This window comes from Aptenodytes patagonicus, chromosome 2 (genome assembly GCF_965638725.1).
Source record: "Aptenodytes patagonicus chromosome 2, bAptPat1.pri.cur, whole genome shotgun sequence".
Taxonomy (NCBI): domain Eukaryota; kingdom Metazoa; phylum Chordata; class Aves; order Sphenisciformes; family Spheniscidae; genus Aptenodytes; species Aptenodytes patagonicus.
Window position 1 is genome coordinate 162,068,654 of NC_134950.1, and position 27,806 is coordinate 162,096,459.

Genomic DNA, 27,806 nt, shown 5'->3' on the forward strand with positions numbered 1-27,806 from the left:
AAAAGTCAGTCAGGGTCCTTCAGTTATTTTGAGATTATTCCTGTGCATTTCTGATGATCAACATCTGGCAAGTCTAAGCAAAACATTCCATAACATTTCTGCTATGGGCTTCTCCTTAGAGCTCCATAATTATTCAATACTACAACCAACCATGGGAAGCATCAAGAGTACTCTTCTGGTGCAGACAAAGACGATACAGCTCCAAGAGTACCCTGATACTAAACTGTGGCAGCATCCTAACATCAGTGGCTTCTTTGACTGCTACACCGGCACACAATTCCAATCCTCAAATGAAATATTTTAGGCAAAGTGTTCATAACTACTTAGAGGGGCAAAGCTTAGTCTGCGCTTACGTTGATTTGGAGTGTTTTAGAGAGTCATACAAGATCACAGTTCAAACATTTGAGCTGACAAAGTAGTATGTGCAGGAATTTGCAAAAGAACAAGGGAGGAAAAAAAACATAAATCAAATTTCCACGCACTAGTGCAATTTGATTAGTTAAGCTCAGGCGCCTAGGAGAAGGCAAGAGAGAAACACAGTATTTCCAGGTTACTTGAAACTGCAATATATCGTCAAACAGTTTTGGTATACTAGAAATGTGTACTACAGAAATGTTTCCTCCCAATTGTTTGTTGAAAAGTAAATGGTATCTTTTGAAAGTGTTACAAACACCCATCTTAAAACAGTATATAAACAGTAAATCTAAACAAAGAACTGTATTTCATTCCTTTGAACACTCCTAATTTAAACAGTTTTTTTAATAGTAACAGATGTTTAGTCCATCAAAATCTAAGCACAGCAACCATACCTCGTGTTAAGAAAGAGCTAGTATCCAAAAAAGCAGCATGCCAAATACTTGTTAATAACTTTGAAAAAGCACCTCTGCAAAAGGAGGGGAAGACTAGTTACTGCAATTCAGCCACAGAAGAAGGGGCTGTCACTGCCTGTACCATATCAAGTTTGGAGGCACACTTGTACAGAAATGTATTTAACAGTGATCAAAAAACAGTGACTGACAGCATTTTCACTTCAGCAGTACTCAGGATTCTTTTCCCAATTTCATAAAAATGAGCAAATGCTTTTTCTTCAGAACACTAAATATTTCTCTGTTAGCGAAGGTTATCACCTCAGATGACTACTACTTATCCTAATATTGACAAAGTGAGAATCCAGAACCATGTGATTATATTTGTTCCTTAAAATACGTAACATACATATACAGCAGTGATACTTACGCTTTTTTAATATCTTCTGCTGAGGCATGCTTTTGCACTCCCAGAACTTCATAGTAATCCACCATGTTTCAGTAGTTGTCTTGTTAACAACAGCTGAGTCTTTCAAGTCCTGCAACAACAAGAACTTGTAAATGAAGCTTGTAGAGTAATGCTACTTCATAAAAGTCAGGTAGAAGCCTAGTATCTTCCAGTACCAAACCTGATCTGAGAGAGCTGCTTGTTTTTAGAAACGTGAATGTTCCAAACACAAGAAATAAAATTGCTTTATTTTAGGTTGACAGATCAAACAATTACTTTGATTCTGATTTTTGTTTATGTTCTTTAATCCCACTGAAACACAGTGCACAGAGACATAGGTAAACAGCAGGTTCCTGAAACAAATTAGACTGAAAAGCTAGGTTTAATCAGTATATTAAGAAGAGTACGTACAGTGTATCACCATTTTGATATATACATTAATAACTGTGAATGCAAAAGAAACCACGTATCATGTTCACTTTATGCCATCTCTGACACCTATGTCATGTCTTAAGCACATACAAGCATAAACAAAGGGCCACATCTTTCACATCTACTGGTCAGAACATTACTTCCACTGAGATCCTCCCTTCAAAAAAGCAATGTATGTGCAGGTCTTAGAAATCTAAAAATCCACCTATAATTCCCAGTAAGTCTTTCTCATACTCAAACCTCGACAGAAAATTCACATATTGCCAAAGCTACTGAATTCCATTTACTTCCTTTACGTTTACCAACATACAGTACATAGCCAGGTAAGATTGCACAAACTGCAAGGTTAACCAACCAACTCAAGTAGAGAGGCACCTTGTGTTTCTTAGTATAAGAGAATCAAGTTTTCACAAGAGTCCCAAGAAACCTACAAGCTAAAAGAAAAAGCATTTGCCCTACTCAATTTAAATACTGACAGTTTCCTGTCAATATTATAGTTACAATGAACAGTTATACTAACCATTACTTCAACTAAATGACCATTAAGATTAAAGAATCTTTCTAAAAATTTCAAGAACATTTCATCTCTTCATGCAAAGGGTTCTTCTCTCCACCATTTGTAACCAGTCTCCCTTCTGGCAAAAATTCCAGCCACTTTTCCATCCTACCACTGCTGCTGGTTCGTTTCAAGTTTTATGAACAAGGCAACACTGACCTTTTCAATGAGTTATCAACTCATTGCAGGCAAAGTCACCCAAATATACTTAGAACATAACAACACAGCAATGTATTAGTCACATTTTCTTATCCCGTGCATCAAGAACAAAAATTCATTGAAATCACTTCCCCCCGCCCCAAGCCATTCAGTGTTTTTCATTTCAGCCCAGGCAAAGTCTCATTTGCATGTTTTTTCACACAAATGCTGAAAGAATCAAGCATGATATAGCCCAGTGAAATATTCTGAAATTAATTTATTGTATTAGTATTACATCTATCTTTCAACATCCTGGGATGTAAACATTAGAGAGAGACTTCCTTCTAAAATAAATTGGTACATCTTCAAAATACATTGCTGTTGTAGGTTAAAGCTTAATTAACTTTAATTAGGGATGTGGTTACACACACATTTCCTCAAATGGCAAAACCAGTTTAAGAGATACCCTGCCACACTACCTCCCCCCTCCAAACTACTTACAGAAGCAAATGTATTGGAGGAGCCATGTGTTTTTAAAACTTGGGTGGTTTTAGCAATCTAATTAACCACAGAGTCCCACAAACACTTACAAAATTAAAGTGTAGCAGGTAAACAGACCTCTAATTGACTTTGCCCTTTGAAGAAACCTCCACACTGAAAGAAATAGTAAGGGTATAGTCAATATTGTGACCAACACCAAGGGAAGTTGGGAGACATGCATTACAATGAACATTAAGAATACCAATGCTAATATAGTAATGGCAGGGTTCAATATGTAAACATATATTCTGGGATATTTTTGGTAATCTATTTGCTATCAACTAGCCTCACTAGTTTTGCTGTTTCCCAAACAATGATTAGAAGAACAGCTCTATGAATACACAGGTGAGGAGCAAGGTTAGCATGGGTTAAGTATGTTATCAAATCCTGTAGCCAATCCTTATGAGTAATAGCATATATGGAACATACAGTTTACAGAAAGAAATCAGAGGCGGGGGGGGGGGGTGGGGGGGGTGGAATCTAGTATGAGTCAGGCTTAAGGCTAGAGGTCAGAGCCCCTCCTAACAAGAGATACTAGCCTAAAACCAGTGAACTAACAGCAGGAAACCACAACACATAAAAGCACATACCATTCCACTAAGTGTTTTTTCTATATTCTCCTTTTTTTCTTAAATACAAGACTTGCATTAGCACTCCTCTCAATTTAGGCAGATATCGTAAAGGCAAAATTCAAAACTTAAACTTCTAGCTAGAATAAGCAGGTAGGAAAAGCAACTTAGATGTAAAAATTAAATCACATCATTTCCTAGAGAACTTTGTGCACACTGGTAGTCATATTGATTTCAACATATATTTCTTTAAACACTTTAGCTGTTTGTTTAAAAACAGTGCTGCAGTGTTGTAAGTTCAGACTCCATACATACATACGTACACCAATATATCATAAATAACAGAAGCCTGAAGTTGGGACCAAAAATGAGTGCTGAGGCAATGTGACCAGCTCTTAATAGATTACTCTGACCCTAAAAAGCAACTCCTCCAAGAACAGAGGATTATTTGTTTCAAAGAAATGTCTGGGACTTGCATATTCTATCTTTTATGAGTGTGTTATTGTTCAGTTTTCACTTGCTGCTAATATAAAGTCTGGAATTAAGACAAGCCAGCAGCTCTCTAAAGAAAACAAACTGTTTATATTCTCCTTCTCTCAATCAAACATTCAGGTGACAGTAAGAGTTCATCTCCGATTAATCATTATTTCTATCTGTTAGTTACCATAAAGCATAAACTGCACTGCTACAATTTTAGGTATCATAGGAACTTTTTTTCTTGGGTGCAAAAAGGTTTCAGCAGTATTTACATGAAGAAAATCCATCTGCATCTTTTTTTGTCCAGTTTAAGCAAAACATGCAAAAACATGAAACAGCATCAACTAATACTCAGCCCCTTAAAAATACTTGGATTTTTGCTCAACATCCAGTAAGACCAAAAAAAAAAAAAAAACCCAACACACAACACCCCACACCACCACAAAAACAACCAAAAAAACCCCCCCAACCTGACACCCACAAACTAGAAAAGACCTCTGTCTCCAATCTTTCCAGGAAAAAAATATTTAAAATATTCACTCAAGAAAACAACCACCATCAACTTGTAACAAAACAGAAAATGGCTGGTTAAAAAAAAAAATAAATAAAATCAGTAGTGTTAAGGCTAGTAGGAATCTGCATGGTGAAAATGCCTACATGTTTCAAAGCAGCAAACCATATACCTTCCTGCAAAATGAAAAAAACAACCTCAACTGTCCTAACCAAAATGACATGACAAAAATCTTCTTCCAACCCCAAATCTATCAAACAATTTGTCTCCAAATATACAAGCAAGGCTCATTAACTAGGCACTCAAGAGTTTTTTTCCAAAGCCACAAGGAAGCCAGCCCACGTTAGCTAATTTCCCACTTCCAACCACAGAAAATCTTCAAAGTCTTAGAAGAAAAAATGAAGCCAAAAAACTCCAGATGAAATAAGTTGTTTCATGACCTTCATGTTTGCTTTCAAAAATTTACAGTTACTTGTGTTCATAATTGCACTATGTTTATAGGATGTTATCAGCTAGTCTAACTCCTTCTTTGGAGCATGAACAAATTAAACATCCAAAAGTTTATGCGAACCAAAAGTTTCCATAGCTTATAGATTTCTCAGTCATCACAGGAGAAGTCAGCTTTATTCTGGCTTACCAAGCAGAAGCCCTGAATGCTCATACTGACTCGACGCAACTGACACACTATACGACTAGGCTTGAGAACTCCCTCTTATAGCACAGCCCAAAGCTAGGTCACTTTAGAGTTATCTTGAAACCCGGCTCAAACTCTCTTTACAGCAAAGTCCTCAGCTACATAAAAGGCACGAGAAGAATTACAGAAGATAGATATGTAGAGAGCTATAAACTTTTATAAGATCAGATGACAAAGAAAAAAAAGTAATCAGATGCACAACCTGCAGGGATGACAAAGCAGCACCCCCAACTAAATACGGAAGGGAGGAAGGTATCCAAACAAGAAATTCTTAAATCAGTCAGGAGGGAATTCAGACAGCAAGGGGCATGCGACCTTTGCAGTCAGCCCAGTCAGAAAAAGTTATCTATTTCTGGCCATGAAGCAACAGGGCAGCACAGAGAGTCCTGAAAGATGCCAGAATAGCTCAAGCTTAGTGACTAGTGCAGTCACCTGCGTAGAGGGAGATGGAGTTCCAAATTCATGCAATTCACAGAAGCAGCCAGTCATCAACATCCCATGCAAGTTGCACAGCCATCCAATTCCTAGTACCTGCCTGCTTTCTATGAACGTATCTAAAGGATTGCATCCTGCTGGCTACACAGGAAGAATAAATACCCTGTCCTGAATCCCAGTTCAGCTTGAGCTTGTGTCTGACCTAGTCAACAGCAACTGAGCAATTTAGAGATGTCTCTGGTATGTTAATAGATGATGCATACACTCAAGGATCTTTGGGAATTGCAACCTATGATTAAAAAAAATATGATTTTTCACATTCCAAGAGTTTTATTAGAAAGCAGTATGTCAGCTGGACCTGATGAAATTTTACACTCCTTCAAAGTATGAGCAAGACTACCGCAGCATTAATGCTGTTGTGGATCCAGGGCCATACAAAGAATACCAAGCAACACACGCTTTCAAAGTTTTCTACTATTTCTTCATTTGATTTTTATATAGCTAAGACACCTTTGCTAAGCATTTTATTATTTACAGTACAGTAAATTCAGAGATGTACAAATATTTTCAGTCTTAAAGTACCAAACTTCAGATGAAGTTCGGTCACTTCATTTGCTCACAGCTACAGATTTCAAACACAATCCATGAATTGTAATTACTTGCCTATATCTCTCCAAGTTACCCGTCTAAAAGAAGGGTAAATAAAGATCAACCATAAAGCACTATTTGCCAAGGCTTCCAAGACACATTTGTACCAGTGTCTCAAGGAGTTCTCACTGGCTTGAAGAGGTCACTGCCTTTAACACACAGATGCTGGTTACAGAAACTGCCTTCTGCTGTCATCCTACACCCTAACCAAAAAAAGACAAATCTCACACCACAACTCTTCAGAGCGGAAGAGCACTCAGACAACAATCAAATGCATTTTACCTAGTACAACTCAGCAACACAGGAAGCTATCTTTACAAGTTGCCAAACCTTGGCCAAATTCCATATAAAATGAAGAGATCTTTGTCAGTTCTAGCAACAATATCTGGGATGTGCCACATGGAACTGAGCTGAGACCACGAGCAGTCTCTTGGCTGTACTAGCAAAGGTCCACTGTGCTAGCACTGTACAAGTGCTACCATAAAAATGCCCACACTGTATACCAGAAAATCTTTGTAAGAGGAAGTTTAAGAATGCTAAGGAACCAAAAGAAAGTTACTTTAATTCTGATGAGTGCAATAATACAGAGCAAGAAAACCTGTATAAAGTTTGTGATTAATTTATCTGACAAATACATTTAAACAACGCACCAACATTAAATTTTTCTTCCCACTGATATATGCATGGTGTGGTACAGACTACGGTATATTAAAAACCTCAGTACTTTTAACTTCTACTTACCTAAGCTTAGAGAAGCTGTGACAGTTTAACTTCACAGGTTCCTGAAATGTATTGTTTCGTAGAAAAATGTAAATTTACCATATAATTAAAGCTAATAAAATATACTTAAATAGCAATGTTTATACTCATTACATTAGTACTACAACAGCATCCCCATGAGATGAATCTAATAAAATGAACATTCCAAAAAGCTTAGTTTAGTCTCATGTTTTCACCAAACATCCTGTTTCTATGTTAGAAAACAGAGTGGATTTGAACACAGTGATTATTATATGAGAGGATGCAGTTCATACAGGGGAAAAGGTAGCTAGGCTGACTGCTTTACCTTGCAGTTCAAGTTCTATTTAAAAAAAAACCACACCACAACCAAAAAAAGAGCCACCTGCACACGGCTCCCTCACCCCTCAAGGCAAGAAGTTACAAAGAACCCTGTCCATTGCCCTCCTCCCCAAGGGGAGCAAGACACAACTGTGACAAGAACTACAAGACTTTCTTGTCTGTATTATTGCCTGGCACATGGAAAGCCTGTAGAGGGCAACAAGTAAGAAACCATTAAAAAACAATTAACCTACCAAAAATGGAAACAGAAGATAGCGAAAAATCTTCATCTGTGACAGAAATGTAAACTAGCCAACAAAAACTGGAAAAGGAAGTAGATCAGTGAATAGGCTACCCTATTCACACCCTTGGCTGATACTCTACTGCTTATCTATCTGATCTATGAGCATGCCTTACATCAAGGGGTACTTATTCAGGATCTCTCCTTAAAGCAAAGGGGCATTTTTCCAAAACACAACTCAGGTGTCCAAATTTGGAATTGTGTCATACAAATATCTGGAACACTGGCATCCTCCTAAAACTATCCATAAAAGGCTATTTTATACAAAGTAAAAATATTCCTAACTCATTTTAAAAATCAAACACAGATCATACATTTTAAGCGATTAAAAACAGTGAAAGCCTCAACTGGCAAAGATCAGGTCCTGAAAGTTTCAGCCAAATAATCACACGCAACCAGATGATCCTTCAGGGAAAAGAAAATAGTTTAAAGTTTCGACACACTTCCCCGGAAGTCGTTTTTGGAGTCATAATTTTACTTAAGCCAACCAGCAAAAAAAAAAAAGTGCATTAAAGCAAACGCCCATTTCTTTTTCAGAGCAACGATGACAGGCTGTCATAGAGTCAGACTACATTTTAAGACAAAAGAATTTCTTCTAATCAAAAGAATTAACAACGTTTTTACAAAAGCTGGCTGCAATGTAGCTGTGAATGGCTTCAGACTTAATTATATGAGCTTCAAGATCCTTGTTAAGTGCCGAGTCCTCACTAGTATCAGTGGGATTTCAGTACTTATTCAGAACAAACAGAGAACATAAATGAAACCTACAACTAGTAACTGTAGGAGTGAAATTCATATGCATGAATTATTTCTTCCCCAGCTGTTAAACAGAAGCAGAATGCCTTCATTAAATCTAAACTTAAGAAAAATCTAACATCCATTCAAATGTAGTATTTCATTCAAAAGCAAAGAAAATAAAATTTAAACCTACTAATATCATCAACTACAGTTTTAATTTATATCTATCTTGAAATAAATAATCATCATATGTAAGATCCAACAAGTTTTGACGAAGCTAAGTAATATCTCACTAACCCTTCCATTCCTTGAATAAATCAAGACAAAGGAAAAGCTATTGACAGAAAATGTTTTCAGGACACAGCTGACGAGTTTCTTTATAAATGCTATTAGAGAAATGGAGCACTTGCTACTTCAGGAGCAAAATATTAGAGTATTAAACCTCACACAACTGAGTTGAAAATTAAGGTAATACATTCCCTTCAAAACATCACTATTTACGTGGTAAGAAACAGATGGTCCGCTTGAGTCTGGAAGTCCAGTGTATTGGCATGATGGAGATGCACTATCCTCTATAGCCAGCAGCACAAGAGCTGAACACTGCTAACACGGGTGGCTGCACTCGGTTTGTTCAACCTGGTGTGACATTTCAGTCAATTCCAGGCTAGAACTTCAATGCCTCTGGACTCACAGTAAAACACAATCATCACCCTCATCCCGCACGACCTCAGCTCAAAGACCTAACTGTGCCAATGTGTTAAGCACAGATGTACAGATGCAGGAGTCCTGGAAGTTTTACAGTTTAAAAAAAAACAAACACAAAAAACCAGTATTTCTTTCCTCAGTACAGTCCAAATACTATTAGGAACTCATATATCCTTGTTATTGAGGAGATGATTTAACATAAGTTTTTCTCCTCTCTCCATGTACATTCCAAAACTTCTAGTGGATGAAAGAAAGAATACAGTAGGTAGAGAAACATATATATCTATTAAAAAAAATAAATATCAAAGTACATCATCCCTCCAAATAAAAATCCTGTGTTACACAAAAATGAAGCCTTGCATGCTTTCTCCCAAAGTCCAGCCAAGATAAATTAGCAAACTGCATCAATCTAGGAAAGACAGAAGAAAATACCAGAGAGAAAAGCTGTTTTGGTAAGAATGTGCTGTAGTCAGAAAGCACAAGCGATAAAAAGACAAATCTGATGGAGAACGAGGGGAACTTTGCAGTTTACAGACAGAGAAATTATTAACATTGCAGTTTAAACAATACTGCCAATAAAAGTAGCAATTTAAATTTCTCCTCCAATGTCTGAGATTATTTAAGAAAATTTAATCCTAAATTAACTTCCATTTCAAACGGTCTCTTGTTCTCCACTGAAAAGGCAGCATGAGAGCCAAGAGGAGGAAACAAAGTTAGACCAGTATTGTGCACTAGTTAGCATTTCGGTTGTTTAAAATAAAAAACCCACAAAAAAGTAATCACAGAGGCAAGATCTGTAAATACATTTACTCACTGGTCCGAACAAATCTTCTCTGACAACATAATCCAGCAAACTAAATGGTACTTTAACCACCAGGCTCTTGATCATCAGCTGAACATAAAATGCCTCTGAACTAGAGTACAAGGATCTCCAAAGAGTAAACAAAAATTAAGGTCAGCAGGCAGCAGTAACTGCATCCTCAGAGGACCAGAAAGGCAGAGCCTAGTTTCATTCCAGCTGTTCCCTCTGTGTCAGCACCTTGTTCTTATCACTTTTTGACACTTTACATCCTAAAAACTCAGGGCTTGATCATTGATTGATTATGCAATGTCACAAGCTTGACCATTTGCACATTAGCATTGTTATAAATATAGCTTCTACGATGTTACTGTGTCCAAATGAGAACCAAACAAGCAGTTTATTATTATCAGAATCCAAACTAAATTTGCTCAGTATTTTGGATAATCTTTTCTAATGCCTTCATGCTCAAGCCTGCAGCACAGCTTTTCAGCAGCCAACGAGAGCTCCAACAGTGAAACTGTAACACGGCATAAACTGTTGCTACAAACAGGAACGCTGGTCATAAATAACTTCGCTTCCCAACTCGCTGCCCTCTCAGAAGTCCAGCAAATACTGACGACAAACCGTGTTCCTTACCTGCCAGTAACAATTTTGAACTCAGCTTGGAATTTGGCAACAGCGAGTTCAAAAGACCTGACCACTACCGCCTTCACCCAACAAAGCTTACAACTGACCCTACTCTGAGTTAATAAACGCAGAACAGGATTTAACTAAACATTTCTATCGGGGGGAAAAAAAGCACGTTTAGTTTACAAGCACACCAAAAAAGTACGCTGCGAAGAAAAGCACTTTAAGTAAAAGGTCTGTTCAACACATTCCAGAGCAAAGGGTGAACTCAGGCTCTCCCTCACCTTCTCGTAACTGAAACCACTGCAAGCAGAAATGGAAACGCGGATTTTTTTTCCCAGCCCTTCTCTGCTTGCGGCAAACAGGAGACAAATCCGATCTGGGACCGTACGACCCGGGGATCCCAAACTCTGTCTCCTCCGCTCCGAGTTACGCGATAAGACCAAGGCAGCCACTGCGCCCGGGGGCGGCTCCCTCACCGCCCGCCCCCAAGCGCCAGAGATCCCCGCCGCCCGCTCCGCTCCGCTCCCCTGCGCGCCCCACGCAAACCCCGCTCCGGCCGCCCCGGGGCCGCCGCCGCGCACCTCCCCGACGGCTGGGGAGCAAACCCCGAGACAGCCGGCACCCCGGCTCCCCGCGGGGACACGCCACCGCCGGTCCTCCAGCGCGCGGCATGGCGGCGCCGGCCCAGGCCCCCGCCAAGCCGCGCCGGCAGGCCCCGTTTCCAGCATCACCGTGGCTAAGACCCGAGGCCTGGCCCAGAAACCGGCGCCCCCTCCCGCTCGCTTCCCTCCCCCCCCCTCACACGGCCGAGCGAGGCGAGGCCCGTCCCAGGGCAGCCTCGCCCCCCGCACTCACCCGCCCCGGTGCCTCGGCAGCGCGGCCGCCACCCTCCCCGCCAGCAGCCCGGGACGACGGCAACGGCGGCACCTCACCTCAGCCGCAAACAGGAAGCGCCGTCACGCGCGACGTCACTTCCGCCCGGCTGTTTCCGGAAGTTTCTCGAACGGCGTGCTGCCCCGCGGCCGCCCGCAAGCAGAGCCCGCCCCCTGCCGGCGGCCGGCGGCGCTGCAGCGGGACCGGGGCTTCGGGCCTCGAGGGCCGGTCGCCCTCCCCGGGGTGCCGAGGCCGCGTCCCGAACCGGCACCCCCGGCGGGGAGAGCCGCCTATCGTCGGCCTCGGCTGCCACAGGGCAGGGAGGGGGCCTTCCGCGGCGCCGGCTTCCCCTCACAGCACCGCCGTTACCCCTGTCCCGGGGTTCCTCAGCCCCCGGAGGCAGGCAGTCGGGTGGCAAGCCTCCCTGCCTTTCCCTGGGGGGGGGAGGGATGTCCGGGTGTGCTGCTGGGGGAAAAGGAGGAGAAAAAAACCCATCATTTAAAAAACACTCTTTGAATAGGTGAGTTTGGCTGCTGGAAGTGAGAAGACAAAATGTCCTCCCCCAGGTGCGTCTTTATTTTAGTCTCAAAAGCTGTAACCCTCACGCATAATTCTTTTGAGGCCAGATTCATCGTTTTCCAGCTGGCACCTGTACAGATTCCTTGTGCTGTTTGCATATATTTAAGCGCCCTCTGGGTTATATTTGAGTATGTGGTTTTCCGAGTGTCATGATTGAGAGCAAAGTATAAGCAGCCAAGTTACTATTCTATTTTAAAAATTTGGACTTTATCCATGATTTAAATTGCTGTAAAATTACATTTCTTGCCCTTTATTTAAAAAGTTGGAGGAGGCATTGATTTATGGATCACCAAGGTGAAATTGGAGAGTTTCCACACCCAAAACGTGTGCTCCCCAAATAAAGTCAATTAAAAGGCTACTCATTATTTTGGAGGTGTTTATGTGGGAGTGGGATCAGTTCAGAAAGAGAAAAGCAAGCTTGGAGTAAGAGGAGAACCTAATACAAATCAGCAAGGCGAGTAGTAGGACAACCCAAAGAAAAGTATAGGCTTGGTGCTCTGGGGGAAATACAAGCTTCACAAGAAATATTGTTCCGTGAGATTTGATGCTAAATTGTGGTCATGGAAACAAGTCTTTAAAATTAGATCAAAGAGACATCTAGCACCATTATTAGTTTCTCATCCGCAAGTAGCTGTGAAGTCCAAGTTGTTGATCCACTTGGGAAAAAAAACAAACGACGACTAGTAGGTTAGACTGGCTCTTTCTAAATGGTATGGTATTATAAAATAAAAATCCAAAATATATTTTAATTGGTTTATGCTTGTCTTTGTCTTAGCGGCAGGATATGAACACATTTCCTGAGACTTTGCAGAATGGGTGGTTTGCACAGCCACCAATGACAAATATCATTTATTGGGGCACCTTTTTTTTTTTTAACTTATTATCTTTGGTAGCTCAGATTATCTCACACTGAACGGTAACAAGAAGTATTTAATTTTTTTTAAGTTTGTTTATATTGTGCACTTGATATTTAATTTTCTGTTCTCTGGGTTACAGGGAAAGGCAGGGGATTGCAATAAATACAGCACATGGCAAAGCCAGCCAGAAGGGGTACCGTGGGGTCTACTGAAGAACACCCTGAAGAGATCCAGGTGAGCGTGCAAAGTCGGTATCCCCAAAACTCCTGTAGTAAAACAATGTGACCCCAGCTTGTCCCCACCAGACCTGAGCCGGCTTCTGCAGAGCCGCTTATATGATTGCTCCAGTTCTGAGAGATTTCACTACCTTATGCTTGTAAGCACAAGGTTTGGTCAGCTCTGGAACTGCACCCCGGCAGGCGCCCATCTTACCGACTCTGCAGGAGGCAGCTCAGTCTGGCGGGTTGGCAGACTGCTACTGGACCTCCAGGGACTTGGTGACATTCGGAAACAACGGGACAGAGGTAGCAGCTAAGGGATTTCTATTTATAGCTCAAGGTCTTAGGAGTGGGGGGAAGTAACTGCAGAGACTCCAGGCTGAGGTTGCTTCTAACACAGCATCCATCAGAGTGCTCAGCTCCTACCAAAGGAAGAAGTCTCTACCTCCCACCTGTGGTTCAAGCTCCCCTTGTTGGTAAATGACCAAGTATTCCACCTGAAGTCATCTTGACAAGGTTTAACCCTGTGCATTTTTTCATGCACAGAAGTGGGTTACAAGTTAACAGTAATTTGGGGAGCGCAAGACTAACAGGATGAATCTATAAAAACGTTAACAGTGACAGATTTTTATCCCTTTTGATCAGCTTCCTGTAGAATTTGACAGAGAAACATAGAGTAGTTTCAAAAACATAGTCATTTATGGTCTTGTTTTCCTGGCTTCTGTTTGTTTTCTGATCAGAGGAATGTTGCTTGCTGGCAAGCAGTGAAGAAAACGCTGCTTTCATGCTGCTCTGCCCAGTGCACTTGTTGCCTCAGCCCAGTATGGCAGCACACCCACCTCCTACCCCTCCAGATCTTCAGCGGGTCAGCTCAGCTGCTAAGATTTTTCAGGCTAATGTGATCTAATCTGTATGTGTCCAGGCAAAGTCGCTGCTTCTCCCAGATCACCCAAAGCTCAAAATAGATATTGTGGCTATGATTGCTTTTAAGAGTAGCACTCTGATAAACAATGTTCGGAACTACAGTCAGCTACTGCTGAACCACCTTTTTAACCCCCCTTTCTCTCATTCAAGTTACATAGTTCAAGTACCGCAGGACAGGACTGACTAGTTCCCCAAGAATTAATTAAAATTCTTCTGACCCATAGTTCGATTTGATCTGTATATTCAGTCACACTCATTTCAGCTAAGATTTCTCAGAATTATTTTTAAACTTTAGCACTAATCATATTTAAATGTCTTACAATAGTTTGAAAGTCCTTAAATGAGAACTGCCCATGTCAGTGTTTTCCATGCAACAGAAAGACCTTGCAGTCTCTGTGTAAAAAAATAACAGATAAACAAGAGGGGGAACTGCATAAGGTAAAGAGCCAAAACCACCTTTCTTCTCCTCAGAGGTCATGGGAAGAGAGGGAGACCTTATTGCAGCCTATCAGTACTTAAAGGGGGCTTATAAAAAAGATGGCAGCAAACTTTTTAGCAGGGCCTGTTGCGACAGGACAAGGGGGAATGGCTTTAAACTAAAGGGGGGGAGATTTAGACTAGATCTAAGGAGGAAATTTTTTACGCTGAGGGTGGTGAGACACTGGCACAGGTTGCCCAGAGAGGTGGTGGATGCCCCATCCCTGGAAACATTCCAGGTCAGGTTGGACGGGGCTCTGAGCAACCTGCTCTAGTTGAAGATGTCCCTGCCCATGGCAGGGGGGTTGGACTAGGTGACCTTTAGAGGTCCCTTCCAACCCAAACTATTCTATGATTCTATGAAAGATTTTAGAGGCAGGACTCGTAGAAAGAGGTAACAAGTTTAATTAGATCTACTAACAGGACTAATAAAACAGAAAAACTTTTAGATTCAGATTCAGAAAACCTTCTTCAAAGGTATTTGCAAAAGTATAAAGTAAAAGCGTTCTATGTTTTTATGGCTAGCTGCTTACAGCAAAAGCCTGGAATATTGTGTTAAAGAGCATTAAATCGGATGTTGCTGGCAGAGGATCAACATTCCAGTAACAAAAGCTAATAAAGTCTGGTGGGTCTGTTCAAGCTGGTATCAAAGATCCAGGCAGACCTGGGCTGGTATCCAAGTGCTGGGTCATAAGTCAGAATAAACTCTTGTTATCGAAGGACCTTCATTGTTCAGGAATTTTCAGCTCTCACCTGGGAACATGAGGGAAAGGTCTGGTTTCAGTTCAACTAACTTCAGCTCTCTAGAAGTTAAGCGTCTAGTTCAAGGCCTCCGACTACGAAGAGAGAGAGAAGGAGGGGGCACCGCCAGGGCGCAATTTATTCCACCTACTTTGGAGATGTATTTTAGTAAAGGAAGAACCGCCCTCTGGAGCTCCGTCTCTGGGTTGCCTCTTTCATCGGAAGTGCCTCGACAACCACCTTACAGATGGCTGAAGTTAAGTGAGATGAATTCAGGCCTAACTGGTAGCTATAACCTAATGATGGAAATAATGTGGCAGCATTCCAGGAGGTATTAGCAATTCACATAGTTCCCAGATTCTTTTTTTTAATCATTTTTTATGACTTATGGAGGTCAATTGTGAAAAGCCCATCAGAACACAAGAAATGCTTAAAAATGCTGCATTAGAGAGATATTAATATTAGTCCCTTTGATGTGGTAATGGCTGTAGCCTTCTCGGCCTGCTGCTCTGGCCTGCTGCTTAATGCATGCAGTTTTTCTATTTACAGATTTACAGACTCTATTTTTGGTATTAGCAAAGAATATGAGCATATGTATCAAAGACTGTTCTCACATCATTTAATTATAGTACTACTGGCAAAGTAATTCTGGAAAGTGCCACTTAATTAAATATAAGCATTAACTTTTTGCTGATAGCTTATCAGAAACAATTAGACTTGAAATATGGGCAATACACCTAATGTTTAAAACTTTAAGTAGGAGCATTAAAAGCACAAAATAACCAATCTTCATTCGCATTCTCCAGAGATTTTCTGCCGAGCACAACCTCAATTTTCATTGGTACAGTGCTTCTTAGGTAATCAAGAGGCTGCAAGTTTATCTGGACTCCTTTTGCAACCAAAAGCTTGAGCCAAGTGGATGCTTTTGAAAGTGGTTAAAACATTTCAGGATAGCTGGTATTTTTGCCAGTTCCTCCTGAAGTATCAGATGTATTCTACTGATTATTTGGGGTGTGCAGACAACAAACTTAAGAACTGTTGTGGGCAGTCAGAAGATCTCACAGCTTATGGGAACTGCTTATTCCTTGCAAGGACAGCTTGATCAGCATTTATGTTCGTTAACTTGATCAGGGATATGCTTTCTTATCCATACGCCAATCCCAAATATTAGTTAATTCTGTGTAATTTTTCATCAATAGCCAGATAGATCTAACAGATAATTAGACCTAAAATATGTCTGCAGAACTTTGAACTCTGCTGCTGTTTGCCTGAAAGCACAAAGGGGAAAAAGAAAAACAGTAAGCAGAGCTGTAATGAAAAGAATTATTCTTAAAGATACAAGGGCTAGAACGAACTAATTTCTTCAGAAGGTGTGTTTGACAACATAGAGCAAAACTACGTAGCAACTGATGGGAGATGCTTTTCCTAGATCTAACACTTGGGTAAGCAGAAGTAGCAAGATGGTCTGAAATAACACCATCTGGTGAACGCCTGTTTCTTTCTTCAGCAATCAAGAGGTATGTGTAACTATAAACAGAGAATAAAATAGAAATAATGCAAAACTACTTTTCAGTCAAATGTTACACAGAATGAACTAACAGCTGCTCTGGGAATGCAGAAAAGAATGTTCTTAAATATAGTAGGACATTTGAGCAAGCTGTTCCTATGAATACATTAACAAACACTGTGAATAGAATGTATGTTTTCTACAGAGCTGTGGACAGGTAAACTTAGTCCCAGACTGGAGAGCAACTATTCTGGCAATGAAATGTAGCAATGATTTAACAGTCACACAAGAAAAGTTCATCCCTTGACAGCGTGAAAGCAAGTCTGCAGGACATCTGTGCGTGCCTTTTTGTACAAGCAGTCCCATTGGTGCCAGTCAGAATTCCCATGTTTCTCCCGTTTGGCTGTCTGACATGCTTTGCTGGATTGCGCCTAGCACTGGGCTACCCGACCTTTGTAGGAGACAGCCAAATGACAGGAGTTTGTCCAAGAAGTCGCACTTCTAGATGTTTGATACTGTTGCTAGTGGCGGAAGAAGTGAATACACATTAAGGTGATTTAACATTTAGCGTTAGTCCTATGGCTTTTGCATCGATGTTTAGCATCATATCTATAAAAAGTTATGAAAATAATTGAGACCTCAGTTTTTACTGAGTCTGTTATTTTGCAGTTGCTAACAGATGCGCAAAATCCTTGAAAAGACAAAGCAGCACTGGAAGTTGAAAAAGCAAAGCCACAAAATCTTAAATCCAACCTTACCTGGTAAGTGCCATTTATTAACGACTACAGATGTCTACAGGCATCTGACAAGGAAGAGAACTAGTGCAGTCTCCTCAGTCCCCAGTCACATCAAAGTCCACAAAAGATATTTGAAGATGCCACTGTGTTCACTAACAAGCAAGTCGGAGAGAAAGACGATTAAGGTCTTGGAGCACGTGTCATATGAGGAAAGGCTGAGAGAGCTGGGGTTGTTCAACCTGGAGAAGGCTCAGATTCCTCTTAGTACTGCCCTGTGACAGGCAGTGGGCACAAACTGGAATACAAGAAATTGCATTTAAACCTGATTAAAAATGTTTTATTGTAAAGGTAATTGAACACTGGAGCAGGGTGCCCAGAGAAGTTGTGGAGTCTCCATCCACGGAGACGTTCAAAACTCCACAGGCCAAGGTCCTGAGCAACCTGCTGTAGGTGACCCTGCTTTGAACCGAGGGCTGGACTAGGTGATCTCAGACATTCCTGCTGACCTCAACCATTCTGTGTTCTTTGAAATGGATTCAACCGGTGTAACTTCATAATCACTTTTTGCCTTGCGTTGTCTCTCTACACACATTAGAAATGTTATGAGCTTTCCAGGCTACCAGATACATACTGAAAAACAGGCAAGGTATCTGGGCATTTGTGTTCTGTTTGCGCTATGAATTATGAAGTGCCCTACAAGAGGAGTTTTCTGTAATTTTCTGTTTACCAGATATTTAGTGGCAGATAAGCTGAAGCATATGTGGTGCTATTTGTAAGTATTTAAAAATAAACATGCACAACACTAACTTCATAAATGCTATCATGGAACTAAATGTGTATTTAGCAATGAACATAACAGAAAAGCAAAGAGAAGCAGATAAATGTAATTATCAAAGGAGATAAAAATTAAATTACACCTCCAGAGGGGCCCACATATGTGCTAAAATTCCAGAAGCAGCTGAAAGAGATGTTTTTGTACATGTTTGCTGACAGAGTAGCATTCTTCACTATGAATTATAGCTTCTCATATTTTTATCCAAGGAAAGAGTTTTGTTCTTTGCAAAGATTCTGAAGTTTTTTCAAAGCACATCAGTGATCTTAGCTACGTTGTTTGAAAGACACACTGAAACAAAGCTAAACCTTATAGTTGCAGTTTGACTGACAGAGTGGGTACTTCACAGCTCAAAAACTGAAGTCGCAAATCATCCTGAAGCAGTAAAATCACAGAATCATTTAGGTTGGAAAAGACCTTTAAGATCAGTGAGTCCAGCCGTTAACCTAGCACTGCCAAGTCCACCACTAAACCATGCTCCTAAGCACCACATCTACACGTCTTTTAAATACCTCCAGGCATGGTGACCCAACCGCTTCCCTGGGCAGCCTGTTCCAACAGTAGTAACTTCAAGACCAGTGAACAGTTAATAGTAGTTTCCCTTTTAGAACCTATTCAGTGCTATCAATCTTTAGCAAGAGAATGCCAAATTTACTGCAAAAAAAAAAGAAAGAAAAGAGTGTTTCTGCGAAGTTTCAAGAAAACTCAAATTATTTTATTCACAAAAGCAGAGGTCGATAAAAATATAGATATCCTGATCAGTTTTACAGACCATGTTCATTTCGTTTCTCCTTCACTGACAGGCAAAGCATCATGAAAAAAAACAGTAACAAGCATTTACATCACAAACCATTATTAACACAGATTCATGTATATGAGCAGATGTTTTAAAGTTTTTGCATATAATTATAAATACCAAAAAAATTACAGCTCCAACAAAACATTCCAAGAAAAACAGCTCTCTTGTTTTTTCCTTTTTGTTTCTGTGCTGTATTATTTTTCAGGGGTGACAAGAGTATGTGTTGTCTCACTGGCATTTAACAAATAGTTTTTGGTTTAAACTGAAATTTAGCATGAGCTCACTGCACTCCTTAAAGTGTCTTCTTTGAATTCCAAACCCCTTTATAGATCAAATTAGGATGTTTGTACTAGATTACTCAAGTGATGCCAAAAAAACTGGCCACATTGCTACTAATAGCATCAGGAAGCTCTTTTTTTTTTAATTATGGAGCACCCCACACAAAATTAACTGAAGATATCCTTGTTGTTCAAATCGAACTTCTGTCAGCTCAGTGTTTATGCATGAAACTGGAGCTAAATCTTTCCTCTTTTGTAGACATGAGTTCTCACTAGAAATCAGAAGTAAGTTTTGTGAAATTTATACAAGTCTGGCTTTCAGGACCATGATGGAAGACAACTGAGATTAAGCGACAAGGCCAATCATTTCTGTTTTCCTTAGCTTTGTTGTTATGTTGGGTTTTTTTTAATCCAGCTAGTAGGACTAAACCCACATCTGGAAAAATTCTCACTAGATAAACAGACCAAGTGCTAATTTTATTTTTTTATTCCGCTTTTATGCCTTTTAACTTTGGAGAGATGAAGAAATTGTGACCTCTTCCATCATAAAGATAAACCTTGACAAAAATGTTTTTAGAACAGGTTGCAAAATAAAACAAAGATTATTTGAAAATGAAAACCAAGCAGAAAATGCTGTCATTTTTCAAAAAGCAAGTACTGAACTAGGAGGACAAAACACTGAAGTACAGAAACTGACTTTAAGGAAGGGTTGTCTTGCACAGAAAACAACTCCAAACCCATAATTATTACTGCTATAATTCTGATTATCAAAATCTACAATAATATTTCAGGTTACTTGCATGCAAAGTGCTTCCTGCCTCTGCCTACCTAAACTCTGGGAGCATCACAACTGGGAGAGAGTTCGCTCTTCTTTTAGAAAACAGAAAATCCATTTTCATATATAAACAATTCTTGCTGCGTAAGAGCTACAAGAGATCATTTAGACCACCTAGCTCCTCAGGACAGGACTGACTACATCTGTATTACTCCTCATACCTTTATCTCCCGTTCCTTAAAATATCCAGCAATAGATCATTGAAAAGCAGGGACTCGTGCTTCATCCTGACTATACAGAAACAGTTGACAGTCAGAATTGAAGGGACCCGTTGCCAAAGGAAAGCCCTACCCTCTTCTTATTGCAGTCTGGATACTGAAGGCGGTGTAAGCTGTTGCAGCACAGATTTTCAATTGACTACCTGCAGAATGAAATCAAGGCTACAATCCCACTGACTCGAGTATGTCAGAATTTCGTACTTAATGTACAGAATAAACAAAACAAGATCACCGAGTACTACATACTGAAGACATAAAAAGTCAGAGTATTTTCAGCAAACTCAAATTCTCTACTGAAGTTTTCTGCAGCTGTGCGATTCTTGCGATTACATGACTACACCTATCTGCAACTCACACTTCCCCCCAGCCTACTCTCTCTGTTGAACTTGCGTTCATGGTAACAGACAGGAATAGCGTGCACCGTCTCCTTTTACAAAAGCAGAAAGCGTACATTACCAGTCATGATTACTTGGCATGACTCCGACACAATCGTCAAAATATGAATATTTAATAGAAAATTTAAATTTAATTTTACAAAATACAGGTAACACTACCCAGTGTAGCAAAATAATGGAATTGAAAAATAATTTCAAAATATTTAAAGCATTAGGTTCTAAAATAAATAATGCTATCTAAAAGAAGTGTTCAGGTTTTGCAATTAGGAGGAGGCAGTTCCACTATTACTGATCTCTTTTTCAACTTCTTTACAAGTTCCATAATTTATGTAGAAAAATATACAAGAAAAGAATTTTGGGATAAAGAACAGGTTGGGTATGTAACATTTAACATAAATAAAAAGCCTAAAGCAAAACCAAAAAGAAAACCAATCGTTTTATTTTCTGTACATCAAGACTACAAATAGTATTTTAACACTTCATTTATTACCCAAATTAAGAAATTATACATTTTTATATGATTACTAGTAAACATCTTAAAATCACTCAGTTTCCCCACATTTAGAAGGATATTGCTGGTTACTGCTTATTAAATATGAAATCCAACAGAGTTTCCAGTAACAGCAAAATATTTTTTTGCATAAGAGATGAATACAAATTTGATTGTAAATTTTCATGATTTAAAATATAAAACTAAAGTTCAGAGGGATGCACTTATGAATCTTACAGTTTGAACTGTAATTCCTTTTTTAAATTGACCGCAGTTTGCATACGGATACCCAGCGATGTGCCTACTACTAGAGGATCAGTTCCTTCCATTTGAAAGCAAGTTTTTTCCCAGATACCAAATTATATTAAGCAGCATATTCCCACCTACTTTTCTTAGCAGAAGTACTGCAGGCAGATGGATATAAAAGCTGTTTAATCACAAAAAAAATAATGAATTTGACTAGGGTTTACGGCACAGATATGGTATTTAAGATGGAAAGAAATGATAGGGAAAAGGAACGTGAACACCACAGGCTTCAAATATAAAAGATAAAGCCTGATAACTTTGGTTCAAATAATTTTAATAGTTGTTACATGTATATTTTTCCAAAGTGATGACTTTTGTATGTATTGCGTATGCAACAGGAGTCTGATACATTTTTTAAAAAACAAAAAATCTGTACAGGCACAAAAGACAGAAACAGAACAGAGAAAACATGGATAGTCACATCCATTCACGACAGTGTTCAAGTGATAATGACACAGCCAAAAGTTGAACTTAAAATAATGCAAATCCGATTTCTCCAAGGTATTTCAGAAAGCACAAATGGAATATTATAAACGTTTTATCTCAGTGCCTACCATCTTGAGGGAAGGTAGTATAAAACAAAATCAGTTCTGCAACAACTATGATTTGTAAACAATTCTACAACGTAAGTAAAGATGTTATGTTATCGGTAATGTGCATTTTCATCCTCTCAGTTCTGGGATATCTGCAAACATCTGCTTCACTTCCATCTAAAAGATTAATTACAGGATGTTAGCCCTGTCTCATCCCAATGCGCTGCATGGTACACAACTTCATTGCCAGTTTGTGAAATTATTTATGTTTGAACAGCACAAAGCCAAAGCTTCATCTTTGGTTAATTTCACTGAGATGTCACTGTTCTTTAAATGTGCTCTTTCTTCGCATAAACACAGAGAACAGCCACACTGCACACGGCATTCAATGTTTTGAATCATAAAGCAGTGTCAATGTAATATTAATTAAGGAAAGCTAACTAAGAAATCGTGTTTAAAAATGAAACCTATTTGAGGGCATTTGACAAGACACAAGAACTGCAGAAATCTAGACAGAATTCCCTTAAAACTGCTTGGGTATGGGTGCTGCTTATAGAGTAGGCACTGGTTAGTTCCTCTGCAGATCATCCAAATAAGCATCAGTTCGACTCAGCTTAATTCAAATCCAGCAGCACATTCAATGGCATAAAGAAGCTTGCTTCGCATAAGATTTTCGTCATAAAACTCAGGAAGCTTCAGCAAGTTCATGCAGGTACTGGCAGTAGGTAGCCTGTCTAAATCAGATCCTCCATTGTGAATGCAAAATGCAGGATATAACTCCTGAAAAATGCAACAGAAAAAACGTATCAAAAAATACATACAAGCCAAAACCTACCCCGTAACACCTGGCACAGATCTCTAGGAAATAAATCATTAGACTAAAACCTGTCACAGTGACATACTCAAATGGCATTTTCTTTCATTCCTGGTGGCCCCAAAAGCACTCTTGAATTGTGTAGTGCCTCCCTCTACCTTGTCCCCACCAAGATCCATTAATTTGCAAAACACAAAGAAATTTATTTGGTTCTAAGGAAAAACTGAGAATCTGTTACTGTTCATACACTCAATTCTGCAAATTTATGATGCTACAAAAACAGTGAAACAAGAAATGGAAAAAGTAATACAGCAGCATGCAAGAAATTTTTTGTTGTATTTGGGAGAAACAACAGGGATTCACAACTTCAGACTCTCTTTACAAAGCCTCCCAAATGCCCATGGATGCTGTTTGTTCTGTAAGAACAGGAAAATTATGGGTTCCAGCTACACTGACGTTTCAGTCCCATGCTGAACACAGGGAACAACAGACCACTAGCAGTAACAGAGGTAAACAGCCAGTGAGACAGCTTCATCGGGGGCCCAACTTAAATGCCTCTATGCAAACGCACATAGCATGGGAAATAAACAAGCAGTTAGAGACATGTGCGCGCCTGCAGGGCTACGACCTTATTGGCATCACGGAGATGTGGTGGGATGGCTCCTATGATTGGAGTGTTGGGATGGAGGGATACAGGCTCTTTAGGAAGGACAGGCAGGGGAGACAAGGAAGGGGTGTCGCCCTCTATGTCAATGACCAGCTGGAGTGCGTGGAGCTCTGCCTGGAGATGGATGAGGAGCCGACCGAGAGCTTGTGGGTCAGGATTAAAGGGAAGGCAGGGACAGGTGACATTACGGTGGGGGTCTGCTACAGGCCACCTGACCAGAAAGACCGAGCGGATGAGGCCCTCTATAGACAGATAGGAGCAGCCTCACGCTCACAAGCCCTGGTCCTCATGGGGGACTTCAACCACCCCAACATCTGTTGGAGGAACAACACGGCAGGGCATAAGCAATCCAGGAGGTTCCTGGAATGCATCGATGATAACTTCCTTCTCCAAGTGGTAGAGGAGCCAACGAGGAGAGGTGCTATGCTGGACCTTGTTCTCACCACCAAGGATGGGCTGGTGGGGAATGTGAAGCTCAAGGGCAGCCTGGGCTGCAGTGACCATGAAAAGGTAGAGTTCAAGATCCTTAGGGCACCGAGGAGGGCGCACAGCAAGCTCACTCCCCTGGACTTCAGGAGAGCAGACTTTGGCCTCTTCAGGGATCTGCTTGGTAGAGTGCCATGGGACAAAGCCCTGGAGGGAAGAGGGGCCCAAGAAAGCTGGGTAATATTCAAGGATCGACTCCTTCAAGCTCAGGAGCGATGCATCCCAACAAAGAGGAAGTCAGGCAAAGACGCCAGGAGGCCTGCATGGATGAACAAGGAGGTCCTGGACAAACTCCAACACAAAAAGGAAGCCTACAGAGGGTGGAAGCAAGGACAGGTAGCCTGGGAGGAATACAGAGAAATTGTCCGAGCAGCCAAGGATCAGGTTAGGAAAGCTAAAGCCCTGATAGAATTAAATCTGGCCAGGGATGTCAAGGGCAACAAGAAAAGATTCTATAGGTACGTCGGGGATAAAAGGAAGACGAGGGAAAATGTGGGCCCTCTCCAGAACAGAACAGGAGACCTGGTTACCCACGACATGGAGAAGGCGGAGGTAGTCAATGACTTTTTTGCCTTGGTCTTCACCAGCAAGTGCTTGAGCCTCACCGCCCAAGCCGCAGAAGGCAAAGGTGGGGATTGGGAGAATGAAGAGCCACCCACTGTGGGAGAAGATCAGGTTTGAGACCTGATGGGTCTCGAAGTCCATGGGACCCAATGAGATCCATCTGCGGGTCCTGAAGGAACTGGCGGATGAAGTTGCTAAGCCACTATCCATCGTATTTGAGAAGTCATGGCAGTCCAGTGAAGTTCCCACTGACTGGAAAAGGGGAAACATAACCCCCATTTTTAAAAAGGGAAAAAAGGAAGACCCGGGGGACTACAGGCCAGTCAGTCTCACGTCTGTGCCTGGGAAGATCATGGAACAGATCCTCCTGGAAGCTATGCTAAGGCACATGGAGGACAGGGAGGTGATTCGAGACAGCCAGCATGGCTTCACCAAGGGCAAGTCCTGCCTGACTAACCTAGTGGCCTTCTATGATGGAGGGACTACACCAGTGGACACGGGAAGGGCTATAGATGTCGTCTATCTGGACCTCTGTAAGGCCTTTGACACGGTCCCCCACAACAGCCTTCTCTCTAAACTGGAGAGGTATGGATTTGATGGGTGGACTGTTCGGTGGGTGAGGAATTGGTTGGATGGTCCCACCCAGAGGGTAGTGGTCAATGGCTCAATGTCCAGATGGAGGTTGGTGAGAGGTGGCTTCCCGCAGGGGTCCGTATTGGGACCGGTACTGTTTAATATCTTCATCAATGACATAGACAGTGGGATCGAGGGCACCCTCAGCAAGTTTGCAGACGACACCAAGCTGAGTGGTGCGGTCGACACACCAGAGGGACGGGATGCCATCCAGAGGGACCTGGACAAGCTCAAGAAGTGGGCCCCTGTGAACCTCATGAGGTTTAACAAGGCCAAGTGCAAGGTCCTGCACCTGGGTCGGGGCAAGCCCCAGTATCAATACAGGCTGGGGGATGAAGGGATTGAGAGCAGCCCTGCCGAGAAGGACTTGGGGGTACTGGTGGATGAAAAGCTGGACATGAGCCAGCAATGTGCGCTCACAGCCCAGAAGGCCAACCGTATCCTGGGCTGCATCCAAAGCAGCGTGGCCAGCAGGTCGAGGGAGGCGATTCTGCCCCTCTACTCTGCTCTGGTGAGACCCCACCTGGAGTACTGCGTCCAGCTCTGGAGCCCTCAGCATAAGAAAGACAAGGACCTGTCGGAGCGGGTCCAGAAGAGGGCCACAAAAATCATCAGGGGGATGGAACACTTCTCCTATGAAGAAAGGCTGAGAGAGTTGGGGTTGTTCAGCCTAGAGAAGAGAAGGCTTCGGGGAGACCTTATTGCAGCCTATCAGTACTTCAAGGGGGCTTATAAAAAAGATGGTGGCAAACTTTTTAGCAGGGCCTGTTGCGACAGGACAAGGGGGAATGGCTTTAAACTAAAGGGGGGGAGATTTAGACCAGATATAAGGAAGACATTTTTTATGCTGAGGGTGGTGAAACACTGGCACAGGTTGCCCAGAGAAGTGGTGGATGCCCCATCCCTGGAAACATTCCAGGTCAGGTTGGATGGGGCTCTGAGGAACCTGATGTAGTTGAAGATGTCCCTGCCCATGGCAGGGGGGTTGGACTAGATGACCTTTAGAGGTCCCTTCCAACCCAAACTATTCTATGATTCTGTAAATGGAAAAGGATGTTCTGTTGTGTTTGAATGACATATAATATTTGTCATTGTATAATGAGATGGCTTCTTCTGAGAATTATACTTTGTTTTTTTCTTTCCAGGCAAGGAAGACATTGTTTCTATATACGCAAAAATCCCAACAAAGACAATTTTGCTCTAGCTAATGAAGTGATGTGCTATGCCAGTTACAACATTCTTCTGTTTGAGTTTAAAACTATTCCAATTTTACACACAAGTTCTACACAAGCATTTACTTGCCATGTTAAAGTGATGCTCTTAGGAGAAAGAATGAATGAGTGACCAGATCTAAGAACAAATTTGATAAAGTTACAGTACTACATCAATTTCTTTCTATGACAGCCAAAAAAAAAAATCCCAAACAAATAAACAAACAATGATCAAACATATCCTTTCAGTGTTTTCCTTCTAGAGCTTTAGTTTGTTAGCATACCCCAGATATATAAAATAAATTCTTCAAGTGGATGAGTATCAAGCCATCATTTTCCTTCTACTCACCACAATATACAATGATATTTTCTTTGTTAAAATCAATTATCTGATACAATGCTAAAGACATTTCTTGCCCTAATGGGATTTCTGTCTAAACTAATCTTTCAGCAAGCCTACAATTTATGAATTTCAAGACAACAGTACTAATGACTTCAGTGGATCTGTTCATCTGTAAGATTAAGCGAGTACTTACACTACCATGCTCTAGAACTCCGAATCAAGAGGTACTTTATATTCTCCACACAAAGATCTAACTTTATTCTACTTGGTGTTTCTTCACAGAGTGATTATAAAGTCACTCAGCTGTTATTGGGATGATATTGATGTGCATAGTGAGTCTGTAATGGTATAAACTTGTCAAACCCTGATTATTCTTCTGATGTGGTAACTATTGATCTGAGGAACAGACTTTTAAGACATTTTTGTATGTAATATTTAATTGTTTTAATAATATCTGATTTTTTTTTCTTCTGAGAAAAAGTATAGTGAAAAATGTATTTATTTGTTACCTCTAAAGCACTGCTTTTGCTGGCAAGAAAGTATGCATTTTATCAAATGCTTGCCTGAGGTAAAACAGTTCCGATTTTAGAAACTGGGAAAAAAAAAATCTCAGCTCCAAAGGCAAAAGGTCAATGAGATTCTAAGCTAAATTATTGCTCAAATGGAGGCCTTAAAAGTATTTCATAGCTAAAATGCTGCATTTTTAGTGTTCCTTTCAAAATGCTAATTGAATTCCCCTACTTTAGCTTTAAAAATGGAAAAATGAAGTTCTAAATTGAAATGTCATGCCGAGGGCACCATTTGTTGCATAATTAAATACTGTACAGCAGGAAACTGCAATAGTTTGGAAGTGAAAAGTATCATCAATTTATTATGTGACCTGATTGGAACTTAACAATTTTCAACCACGCTTTAATGATTTTTTTTTTGTCCGTAACAATCACATTTATTAAACTTATTAAACTTTAATTAGCTTTAGTAAATGTTATTCTAAGTCTGA

At 40.7% G+C, this 27,806-nt stretch overlaps 2 protein-coding genes and 1 long non-coding RNA gene across 6 annotated transcripts in view; 1 reads left to right on the top strand and 2 right to left on the bottom strand.

Moving 5' to 3' along the window:
• The window catches only part of DNAJB6 (DnaJ heat shock protein family (Hsp40) member B6), a 64,572-nt gene extending 53,103 nt beyond the window's left edge, over window positions 1-11,469 (bottom strand). For 2 of the 4 annotated variants that reach the window (XM_076331917.1, XM_076331914.1), the window contains exons 1-2: window positions 11,345-11,414; window positions 1,237-1,345 (exon numbers count right to left, since the gene is read on the bottom strand). In XM_076331917.1, coding sequence (XP_076188032.1) covers window positions 1,237-1,301 — 65 coding nt within the window. In that variant the 5' untranslated portion in view covers window positions 1,302-1,345; window positions 11,345-11,414. The other 2 variants (XM_076331915.1, XM_076331916.1) reach the window with 2 other exon arrangements.
• A 1,478-nt stretch (window positions 11,470-12,947) lies between these two features.
• On the top strand, window positions 12,948-26,735 carry LOC143157201 (uncharacterized). The gene is made up of 3 exons (XR_012994741.1): window positions 12,948-13,032; window positions 17,335-17,426; window positions 26,398-26,735. It is a non-coding gene; the product is annotated as an uncharacterized LOC143157201 (long non-coding RNA).
• Window positions 18,915-27,806, bottom strand: part of UBE3C (ubiquitin protein ligase E3C) — an 85,502-nt gene continuing 76,610 nt past the window's right edge. The window contains exon 23 of the mRNA XM_076331918.1: window positions 18,915-22,868. Coding sequence (XP_076188033.1) covers window positions 22,698-22,868 — 171 coding nt within the window. The 3' untranslated portion in view covers window positions 18,915-22,697. The remainder of the gene's footprint in view (window positions 22,869-27,806) is intronic.